Source organism: Grammomys surdaster, unplaced genomic scaffold (assembly GCF_004785775.1).
Source record: "Grammomys surdaster isolate TR1022 unplaced genomic scaffold, NIH_TR_1.0 264, whole genome shotgun sequence".
Classification (NCBI taxonomy): Eukaryota; Metazoa; Chordata; class Mammalia; order Rodentia; family Muridae; genus Grammomys; species Grammomys surdaster.
Genome location: NW_021604705.1, coordinates 7,535,092 through 7,547,776, shown reverse-complemented (window position 1 = coordinate 7,547,776; position 12,685 = coordinate 7,535,092). Strand labels below are relative to the sequence as shown.

General features: G+C 35.5%; 1 protein-coding gene across 1 annotated transcript in view; it reads right to left on the bottom strand.

Annotated features, from left to right (window-relative positions):
• The window catches only part of Cacna2d1 (calcium voltage-gated channel auxiliary subunit alpha2delta 1), a 405,712-nt gene that overhangs the window by 114,292 nt on the left and 278,735 nt on the right, over nt 1–12,685 (bottom strand). Inside the window, exon 7 of the mRNA XM_028776033.1 lies at nt 1,881–2,012. Within this exon, the coding sequence (XP_028631866.1) occupies nt 1,881–2,012 (132 nt within the window). The remainder of the gene's footprint in view (nt 1–1,880; nt 2,013–12,685) is intronic.

The following is a 12,685-nucleotide window of genomic DNA, read 5'->3' as shown; positions in this document are numbered from 1 at the left end:
CAGCAGGGCCCTCCACTCTTACATATTCAGCTGAAGCCCTAAGTGCTCCCAGGCTGGTGGTTTAGACCCTGGGCACTGTGGTTGGTTGGTATTGTTGCTCTCCTGACATTTTGTAAGGTTTGTTTAAAGCTTACCATATCAGGATTTTTAATGTACATATATGCTGTTGTATTTTCCCTTTACAGTTTCAGTCTCCTTATACATAATATCTAACATTTAAAACATAGCACAAGATTTAGAAATGTTTTATCATACTTTATAAAATTTCTTCATGGAGGAAACCTTGCTATTATCGTAACTTAATGCTAATCTTGACACACAAGATGTTATTGTGACTCCTTTCTGGTAATTTAAACTTGCCTTTTACTAGTCTATCAGATCTCTGGAAAAAGTAATTACCACTGTTCCCCCGTCTTCCATCTGCAATCACATAGAGGTTGTAAAAACCTCACCTGTTCATGGAACCTGAACACTTACATTTGTTTCTACTACTACACAAAGCAAAGGAAAATTGAAATTTTATTTCAGTCAATTTTCCCTGATGTTTCACTATGACAAATTCAGTTGTTAAGCACATTTAGTAAACCTAAATAGTAAAACAAAACAACAAATCCAAAACAAAGCTGTGAGGTTCTATCGTATTTACTGAGAGGTAGGTTATCTTTCCAGTCCTTTGAGAGAAAGAATATGTATTACATTTGTAAGAATATGGAAAAGATAACTGTGGAAACACACAAATATCAATCAACATTTCACTTAAGTCTTTCCATAGGAGATCAATGATTAATTTTGTTTTGTGTTGTAAGTAGTGTTTATATCTTCTTATAGTCCTTTATAGAAGTAAAGAGCATTGCAAAAATATTTATTGAAATTTATAAAACATATCTATGTACACTGAGTGTATCCGATCACTAAGACTAACTAAGATTGTTTGCAACCTGTTACAGCAAAAGGAAGCTGTGTGCCCCTATGTTATTTCCTAGACCTCTCATTTTAACCAATACACACTCGTTGGTTTAAAGAAAAACGCTAGAATTTTTGAAGCTTAAACTTCAATTTGATTCTTGAGAGGAACCATACAAAATATTTCTAAAAGTCTATGTACTACTGTAATGGTTTTACACCTGGACCTGAATCATATTCTTTTTTTCTTTCTCAGGCTTTCTGTATAACTTATTTCTCAGATTTATGCCAAGTGCCTTAGCTCATGATAGTACTGACCAGGTTCCCAGTACCATTTATCATTACTTTTTAGGTACTTCAGTTTAAAGTAATTATGAATAAGTTAGTGCAAGGTTACATTCCTTTCCATAACAACAATTTTATTGATCTTTAGTACTTTCAAACATGTATACTAGGTACTTTTCTGTGCCCTAACCACCCCGCAAACCTAGCAAATTCATTAATCTCTTTCCCAAGTTTGGTTCCTCTTCTATCTATCTATCTATCTATCTATCTATCTATCTATCTATCTATCCGTCTATCTATAAGTTATTTATTTAAACACTTATTGCTTTTTTCCCTTTATAGCTCAATCTCCTTATATATAATATTTAACATTTACAAGATAGTATGAATTTTAGAAGTGTTCTATTATACTTTACAATATTTCTTCATGGAAGAAATTACACTATTATTGTAACAATACTAATATTGTTAGTTAGTTGGTTAGCTATTGTTTAATCTATTGGCTCAAATTAGTGCTGCCCATGTGTATTAGGATATGTGAGACATCCACTGGAGAATTTAGCAGTACCCACATGACCAGTAAAACTACTACAGCATCAACATCTTCATAGAATACGAAGGACCATTAACAGAAACGACTGATTCTGATATCCCAGCTTTCCCCCATACATGCTGTATCACCAAACAGTTACCTGGATAATATCGGGCCAGACCAGTGGCACTGCCAAACACTTGCCACAGCAATGTAGGGTCTTCATCTCGATTTTTTTTGAAAACTTCATCTAAGGCACTTGTCCAGTTGAGTTCGTTTAACACTATGGTTGCTAACAAAAGCAAGAAAAATAAAAAAAATTATTCAAAGTTATAATATTTTTATCTAAATTTGTTATATGCAATTATTGTCTGTAATAAAATACTATAAGTTCCTGGAAATTAAAGAGTTTTAAGCATAGAACTTGGTTTTCAATTTTGTTTGATGGCAGTCTGATTGACATTTTAGAATGAGTAACTGATTTCTAGTGTATTGCAGAGTGTTCCACAGTATCTCACACCTGTGCTAACTACTAGGTATGGGTGTAATGCTGTGACATGAAAAAGTGACTTCAGACTTTCTTAAACAATTATTTGCCATAAAATTACTCCCAGATACAAAATACCAAGAGCTCCTTAGACACACAAAGAGAAGAAAGTTGGTTTATAGCTCTTGGTGTTCTCAGAGGGAATCTACAGTAGAGCAACCCTCAAATACTACTGATTCTTTATGATATATATATATATTATGTATAATATATATTATATGTATATACATATATATTATACATAATATATATATGTATATGTGTATATATATACATATATATACACACATATACAAAAATCTATCCTGGTACAAGAGTTTAAAGATTTAAACAAAACAAAAATCATTATCATGTGTGCTTACATAGTATCAACACATACATATAATTTGGTAGACATCATTGGGAAATGTGGTAATATCAGTGTTAGAAACTGGGAACTAGTCATTCAGTGCTTTATCAATACCTTTCAAAGCAATAATTTCTATTTTTCCTCTTCATTCTGGTAATAACTAGAGCATTGTGGTGATATGTCCCATGTTACTAACTTTGAAATCAAATTATAACTAGTTATGGATCTACAGAGGTATTCCAAAGACATGCCATTCACTAGTTTGGAAGAGTATCCAGAAAGAGAATTCCAGATAGAACAGGATTCAAACTAGTATTTAAACAATGTGCTTCCATGATCATTACAGCCCAGTTTCACTGGGAGTCTGGGGATGTGCCAGCCTTAAATGTCTGGCACATTTAAGGGCCTTGTCTTGATTCTCAACACTGTAGAATCTATGTTTGTTAGTGCATACATATAGTCCCAGAGTTTGGGAGGTGGATGTGAGAAGATCAGGAGTTTAAAATATTCTGAGAGTCTTATATAATCGCTTATTAAGAAAAAAAAAATCAGAAAGGTCAAAGGAATATCATTTTCCCCTGCATCAAGTGGTGGAGAGAATTCTGTGTTTCCTGTCTCTATATTAAAACCATGTTTCAGCAGATGAGCAGAATGAGGCTGGGGTCAATACATATATGAGAACCACTACATAAGCCTAACCTGGGAGACACATCTTCAATTACAGGTGTTCTCAAGATTAAAGCGGTTTGAATTGCTGCAGGCCCTTAACTCATGTGAGCATGCACATTTATAGCAATGAAGCCTCCTCTAATCCCCGAGCTAGCCGTGCTCCAACGGCTTTCATATTCCATGCCATCAATTCATTCACCAAAGTATTTTCTAATTTCTGTAAATCGTTATTCCTGTCCTTTTCTATAACCACAGGATACAACAAATGCAAGCACGATTAAACAAGGTACAGGTTTTACGAAGCTAAGATGAAAAAGAGCATTTGTCTTTCCTTGGGCTCTTTTCTTCTGCGTGTTTGTTTTGTTCTATTCTGACTTATCAGGTTTTGTTTTATCTTATATTTTATTATTATCTTAGACGGAAGTTACATAGCATGTTTGTTTAGTCTTAAAATTTCCCTTTTGTTTGTTTTCTTTTTTAAAGAACACAATGAGCACAAAGGAATTAGACACTCTGGGACCAGCATCCTGATGCAGCTCTTATTATAATGAGATTTTCATCTTTATGTATGTGATTACATTCAGAAAGATCAGTGTGTGTGTGTGTGTGTGTGTGTGTGTGTGTGTGTGTTTGAATATTCATGAGCTGGGTCAGATCCATAGTGCATCTGTGATGGTGAAGAAATTATATTCAAAACCATGATCGTATAAACACCAATTGGCCAGTTATGTGGAAATTTATATTCACATAGATAACCTAAACTGATACCATTCATGAATATTTAAGATAATATACAAATCTTCACAGAGAGGGACAGCGTGTTTTTCTTTGAACATTCATAACTTTTACAGTAATATTGTACAGAATGAATCCTGATGTTTATTTAGGATCCAGAACCACTTCATTAATATCCAATCTAGTCTATCTTTTCAATTTCCTTGACTCTGTTCCACAACAAGCAGTAGATAACAGATAATTACTTTTAATAAAGTTTCATTTGTTTGCCAGGCTGTTCTTTTTTCTTAATTTTATTAGATGTCTTGACAATAGGGCTGGGCAGACTGTAAAGTTTGCTACCATGCATTGAGCAAAATAGCTAAGCTTTGATATATTGCTGCTCTTATGGCTGTATGTTTTAAAATTCCCAGTTGATACAATTGAAAATTTTTTCTAGATGAGACATTACAGATTCTAAGGGCTTTAATTACTATATCAGTCTGCAAATGAGCCAAGTATACAAAGTACATGCACAAGCAAGGAACTTGATCCTAAACTTTACTCAGTATGAAAGAAATGATAACATTTACCCATAACATTCGCAAGACGGAAGCTAGATATCCTGTATGAATCAGGTGTGAAGACACAGTCAGTGAATATATTTATAAGAACTCCCAAACAGAATCATTATTCTGTTAATGACATTCCAATCTTTACTTGAATGTCTAATGCTAAAAGTCAAAACACAAAGGTCAGCCTTGGAAGTGCAGATCCAATAGTACACCTCTTGGGAGACAATCTGACAATACTGGCACAGTGTACGCATCTGTCAATCCAATCCCAATTCCAGAAACTGAATTAGAGACAGAACTAGCCCATATTATTTTCAGTCCCTAGTGAAACAAAATCCTGAGAAAGTCCAATTAAGTGCAACATTCCAAGTTTTATTTTTCTCAAATTACATTGAAAACACCTCAAATGTAAAAAAGCATACATAAAGCTTCAAAGCAAAGAATAGAGCAAACATGCATGCTACTTTAGAACCTCAGTTACTCAGTTACATTTTCCCTAAAACAGATAATGGAGTATCTTGATTAGTAGATATTATTTAATAACCTGAAATTAACAGATATTCTTTTGCAATCAATTCCAATAGCACATCTAGTTACTCATGTGCATAGTGTTTGTCTGCCTGTATAGTGTGCCCATTCCCAGGGTAGAGGCTGCTGAGCTAAGTAGGGAGTCAGCAGGTAGAATATCAATGAATGAAAGAATGACAGATGTGATGACATATACCTATCACATTAGCTAAAGCACCATGGGAGCCTTAAGAACAGCCCCACTCTCCCCTGCTGTGAGGCCATCCTTTCCGCCTTCATTTCATGTGCACAGTCAACAAATCTTAATCTGCACATCTTTCTGTTTCCCAATGTCTAAAGCTCAGTGAGGAAGATGCTGTTAAAGTAACAATTGTGGCTACAGCTGGGTCAACAGATGAGTGTGTTAGAAAAGTTTTATGTTTCTGTATGGAGATGTTTTTATTTTGAATGTTTTTGGTGGCTATGTCCTTCCTTTACTCTTGGTTTCTATTGCTCATTTCTAGTCTCTTGACACCAGAATAAGTAAAAGATATAAATCATACCTGTTTTATGATACAAAAAAACAAGCAAACCCACTTACTTCAGAAAAGTATTCATCTTCAGGAATTATTTCTCCAGATGGTTAAACATACAATTCATTTAGATAATGACATTATACTGAAAATTATTCATAGAACTCAGAATTGATCATACATGTCACAATCTTTATTTCAGTATTGAGACATCAAAATTAAACGTTCTTTAACTGAAGAGATGTCAATACAATTGCTTAACCAAATACTACCTCATAATCAGTAGGTAAATTATCTTTCCAAAGAAGCTCAAATACGTTAAAAAATTTTTATTTTTTTAAATTATATGTATATACATGCATGTGTGGTGGAGTATGAATGTGAATGGGGTGCTCTAGGAGCCGGAAGACGGCAGATTCCCTTGAACAGAAGTTCCAGGCAGTTGTTAACTGTGAGATGTGGGTGCTGTGGATTGAATCCATTTCTTCCTCAGGAGCTGCGTTGCCCTTTCTCCAGCTAGCTCAAAAAGTACAAATCTTTTATTACTACCAACATGACTTCTATAAATTCTAAAAGTATTGATTATATCTCTAACTGACTTTCTCTGATTTCCTGAGCATTATTTTTAATTATGCTGTATTTTATATTATTAAACACATGTCATTTACTATATTTAGATTGGCCCTACCTTTCCTCTGAATTCTAAAAGTAATACTATTTTACATTTACACAAATATCTGATTCTTTCCCTTTGTGGAGAAAAGAAATATGGTTAGCTCTGAAGTTCGGATAATGTTCACAGATGGGTATGTTTATCTGTGAGAAAGTTATGCTTTGTACAAATTAAGCCCTTTATAGATTTGCAAAGCCCAGCCTTCTCAGAGCACTGAGAATGTGGGAATCAGCCTTGACTTTGGAGTCTTTTCTGTGTGGCATGACAGGATTTCACTGATAATTGATTCACAGTGCCAAGCATCTATCCCCATTCTTCATGCACTTGGTTTTTCAAAAATATGGCCTTGGTCTTCAGTAGTTCTCTTGTTAAGAGTAGTCTATTGTTCAGTGTGGCTTCTCAAGGGAAGAAAGAAAAATCCAATTTGTAATAACACAAAAGCAGCTTCCTGTCAATGCTGTTAATTCTTCCACAAGCATGTGACCCTTCTGAGCTACATCTTGTCATGACACAGAAAGCACGATCATTGATGAGCTCGGAATTTAATTTTCTTTTGAAAACTTTAAGCAGTAAAATGATGAATTATTGTTCCTTCTTAAGTTTAATCATGATTTCATTAAATTTGAATGTGTTCTGTTGTTTTATTCAGAACTCAAGGTCTTACCGTGCATTAAAATCCTTTAAAAATGTGAACATTATAAATATTGTCAACTATAGTTTATTAATTTTCACAGCATTATCATTGATTGAAAAGTGTGTTTGTGTGCATGTATGCATGTGTGAGTGTGTGTGCACGTGTGTTGTGTTGTGTGTGTGTCTAGTGAGATGATAATTTGATATGTTTACACATAACAAAATTATTATGGTCAAGCTAATTAACTTTTCCATTAATTCAGCAGAGATACCAATTTGGGTTTATTGTAAAGAATTTCCTTATCCATCTTCTCAAAACATTACAAATAAGCAATAAAGTCTCTTATCATATATCCACGATACACAGTGCATTTCTAGAAAATGTTTTATGTTAAATAACAAGCTTTGTACACTTGTCCCTGCACATAAAATATGTATGCTACCAAAGTGAAAATATTTGTTATGATAAACTTAAAATATAAAATATTTTAGTAAGCCTTACATTAGAGATACAGCTATTGAAGTCACACAAAGGATTAGATTTCATTATTTGTGAGGTAGCTAAATAGTATAGTGTTTGCATTTACTAGGAATACTGTTCATTCCATATGCCTTGCATTTGAAAACATTTTGCATATTGTTTACCAATTTATCAAGAATAAAAACCAGCCTTTGTTAGGCTCTTACTAAATGCCAACAAGCACTAACTATTTTACTCTGCATGACTGTATTTTGGAATAACATTTTGAGTGGGGTACTGGTGTTTCTTCTCTTGTTAGAGAAGGACATAGGCCTGAGAAAAGTTAGACAAAAATCCTTGTGACAACTACAGAGACTCCATTCAAAGGAGTGTATTTCAGTTCTAATACTCCTACTATCTCTCAGACATTTATTTCTAAAAGGTCATTTTATAGTGAGTTCTGATTACCTAGAACCTGAATAGAAGAACTGCCTGTTCCTTGGGTGCACAGTGTTATCAACTGAAGAGAAGTCCCTTTCAGGATAATGTGACATATCTAGAGACGACTGATGCAAGGGTAGGGGAGCACTAAACAGCCTGCAGTGCAGAGTGAAGCCAGGAACAAAGCATTACCCAGACATGGCGTCAATACTGCTCAAGCTCAAAAGTCTTCCTAAAATGCACACAAGTAAAAAGCTGTATTCTCAATGATTGCTGTCAATAAAAAGCCTCAGGAAAACGACTCTAAATGTACCCTAGTGCATTTAAAAAATATTACTTCATGATGTTAAAATATGTCAGGATTTCATGCTACATTTTGGTATCTTTTGGATAAGAAAATTGCACTTTTGTTCCAGATAGTCTAAGATAGCAATGACACTCTAGCAAAATCAGTCAAATAGGATCTCAAAGCAAGTCTGGTGCTATTCAGCATCACCCCTGCACGACTCGCGGTTTTGATCAGACACGGAATATTGGAAATTCTCAGAGTGGGGTTGTTGTCATTGATATTGTATTGCATTCTAACCATAAGCGAGTTACAAGCCTGAATTGAAAGTTTTTGCCTTGATAGCAAATGTCCATCTCATAGCATAGGAAATAAAGGAGTCATCTGTGTTCCCTTTAACGTTAGCTGAGCCAGATGTCACTAATTTTATTCATGGATACTAATCTGTAGAAAGAAGAAAATGTTTAATAAGAAAAAACCTCACTGATCCAATTAAGGGCAGGGAGAAAAAGAATCCACTTTAAGGACCAGAGACTGTGCATAAATATTAAAAGAAATGAATCTATTCAGTGGATTTGGTTAATGGAATCTTATCTAATCCCAATGTAAATGAAAGATTAATAAAGCCCTGGGAGATGGGTGGAACAAATGTAATCTCTATAATCATGTCTCAGGCACGAGATCCCCCTCCCACTGAGGACAGAACAGAAGGCACCAAGGCACACAAGGACCCTGATGGGGAGATAAGCCATATTCCTACAGTTAATTTGGTACATGTATTAAAAGGCTCTTGTCCCTGTCAAATCTCTAACCCCTGGGTTACTGAGATTTCTGGATTTGTTTCCATTTCTTTCCTTTCTCAGACATTGTGCACCTGGCCACTGGCCAGAGCACAGCTGTTCTGCTTTAATGAAATCTGCAAATTGGGGAGCACATAGGAGAGGCTCAGAGAAAATCCACTTTATTATCTGAGACAATAAGAATAAAGCAAGGGAAATGGAAGACATTAGGATCTAATATCATGTCTATTAATTGAAGGATTTCATAGCTCTTTAAGTAAAATGAAAATTGTGAGGTGTGTGGGCCAGCTATAGGGATTTTGTGTAACAAACCTAAGAAAAGTAGAGAAGGTAAAAATAGGGTTTTTCTTATTTCTCCAAATATTGTGACGTTTTCCCTTCTTCGTATGAAAACCACATATCTTATTAGTAACTTTGGTTTTGAAAAATCTCAATCATGTGCCCACTAAAACCAAATTATTTAACTTCTGTGTCACCATCTAGTGCACACCTGTTTTAAAGAAGCTGGGTGGCCTACACCTTTGATCTGGGGGACCAGGAAGCTCATGGATGGACTCAACACTGTGTTTTCAAGTTCTTTACCTCAGCTGGAGTCAACAGATTTCCTTTAGAGGTCTTGCATAGACCAGACTTCATTTACACATGTCAGCGTAATTATAATACTCCTGTTAGTTTTATTTTCCCTTCAACAAAACCACATCTCTGTAATTTACAGGCAGCAGAATGCAACTCTACTCCAGGGAAGCCTTGTCTCTTCCACCGCTCTTACTTAAAGTACTCTTATCATAAAAATTCTTGGAATCTGAGAGGTAGAATATGTCCATTTCCAATGTGAAAATGTTGTCTAATTTACAAATACATATTGTAACTTTAGAGTCAGCTTTTGAAAAATACAATTATTCTTCCCAACAATATGACTAAAACTTTTGAACACTGGTAAAGAAAAATGAAATACATTTGTTAGATCTCATGTTCTATAAATTTGAGTAATAGTCTAGATTGGTTGCTAAAATCTGGGCAAATGAAAATAGCTAAACATAATTTATAAATCTTTTAATATAAACCTTAAAAATAGAAGAAAAAAATCTGTGAGTTCAAAAAATGCAAAAATTCTAAGAGAATACAAATGAAGTTGGAAGCAAAACAGAAATGAATATGCAATTGAGACCAAATTTAAAGGGCTCCAAATGGAGGTATTTTTTTTTCATGCATGTGTTCAAATTGATGCTTTTTTTTTCCTTGGAATAAGTGAGACTTTTAAAATGAGCATTCTAGAGTATGTAGTACAACAAAAGACTATTCTCACACACTGCCCACCCACACATAGAATTTGCTTCTTTTGGTAGATGCAGCATTGGCCCTTGGGGCATCCTCCCGTTGGTAAACCAGCTTTCCCCACATGCAGTGAGGGGATGACTGCGAGCCACCACACAGAGCAGCTCTGAAGACTGTGTGTGTTCAGCTATGCCAGGTCCCTTAGCAGCTGCACAGTAAATGATCATTTGCTTTTCTTCTTTAAGTTAACATCCTACAATGTCTGAGGTTCTTGTCATGGATCCCCTGAAGGACATAGGTATCTTACCACACCATGTTCAGTGTTACCACCATGCTAAACTGAAGGTATATATTTATTTATTTTAAGAAACCAATTTTTGTATTTGGGGAAGAGATGATTTTTACACAAAATGTTCCTGGTGATCTTGAATTCACACTGATAGTTTCTTCATTTACTGTAGCTCTGACATATGACTTTCGGATAAAACGAATGAAATTATGTCACTTTTCACATACATCATAAAAACAATAAACACACATAAATGTATACATACATCTATACACACACATACACACACACACACACACACACACAAACACATCTATCTTTGTACAAGATACTATTAAAGCCAAAAAGAAACCCTGGCTGGAAAACACAGGCCTATTAGAAATGGAAAATCTCTTGCCTTTGGTCTGTGACTGCCCAAGTGCATAAGGAATGTAGTATCTCCATCTACATCTGGATTGCTGAATTCAAAGAAGGATCAAAAGTATTGGAGCTGACTAATGAGGTACGGTTGAAGGAGGATAACAAGACTCCTGGGACATGGATGATATTGCCAATACACTACACACTGCTTGAGACTGGAGGGCTTACACCAACCAGCTGAGGAACAGTGAAACTGCCTAGTGATTTTAAGATGGAAAGCAAGAAAACCTGACACACAGTACATGTAAATCGGATGCAGTTGCAGATGGCGCTTTTGGTTTCAACACCACAGACTGCTGGTCAGTGGGGCAGGGAAAAGCCCACGTTTGAACTGCAGATGACTACATATACACTCATATCACATACAGGTAGGAATGGATTTTAATGGCATTTTGAAAACAACATGAAGTTGATATGCTAGGGATATCACTAGTTATACAGGGTATAGAAAATTGTCCACATGTATACGAATGCATGCATTCACAAAAGTTCATGTTTTTCTCCTGCACATGAAGGCATATCCATACAGAAAAACAAAAGCATCATCTTTCAGAATCCTAGCAACACAGGAAACATGAGTTGCTCTGATTTCAACATATTCTCCAGAGAGTGGCATAGCAAATCCTGAGACCTAATTATTGCATTGTTTAGTAGATGCTCGCTCGAATTGTGGAAAAATGTTTTTACCCTAATGAGTCGCAGTTTGCTTTCTCAATCCAAATTAATGATTCTATAAAACCTTAAATTTGTTAGTAAAATTAAAAAAAAATAAAGATCCCAGATCAGTAGACACAGGTTTAAGACAGGTAAGTGATTCAACAACCTGGGCAGAATAAGCACGCATAGCATTTTTAACTGCCTTAAAATACTTTATCTGAAAGATAGAGGACAGTAATCAATCAGCTCACAGCATTTCAAGTTAGAGTGTCCATTCTTTTCTCTCCCTCTCTGTCTGCAGTTTCTGTCTTTAAATAGTGTCCTGGACTCCATTTTCTGCTTATCTTCATCTATTCTTCCTAAAGTTTCCACAGTGTTCTACTTGGGCAGTGACCTCCCTAATTACAGGTCTCCAGTGGTTCTCCTTGAGAGCAGGTGTTTATAATTGGATTGGATCCCTCCCCCCAGCATGCTGCTCCACCTCTTCCACTCACAGTCACCCTGAGCCATTCTCTGTAGAATGCTCACTCTCCAGCCAGTGTAGTCGGATCTAATGTCACGTCTGTCTGGACAGACTTGCCTCCATCATTAATTGTACTAAGTTTAGCATCAGCTTCTTTAGGGGAGTCTTTCTAGTCTACCCATTCTTCCTATTTTTTTTACAGGAGAGTATATATCTGCTCCTCACTCTCCTATAGCCCTTGCAGTAATATACTGCCCACAGTGCACACTCCTTGGTAATTTGAATGCCTACTATTATAGTATCTTGTTCATGCATATGCTATGTGCTAATTTTTCCCATTCCCCATAATCGACTAGATGAAACAAAATATAATGAAGCTGTGTTAAATGCAGTTGTACAACCTAGAGAACACCACAAGCAGAAATGCTTCCCGATGCCTCAGCACAGGATGGAGGGAACGCTACAGTACCAAGGGTTGGTAGGAAAACTGAAAGGAATTCCTGTGCTTTATGTGTAAGAGAGATTAGTATCTAGTAATGACTAACATGTCTAGGTACTCAGTACATACGACTAGTGAATGAAGGGTACAGGAATAAATAGATTTTAACTTATGCATTCATATTTTCAGATGAGCCAATTTTCCATAAAGGATAAAATCCCTGCTGTTTTCATCT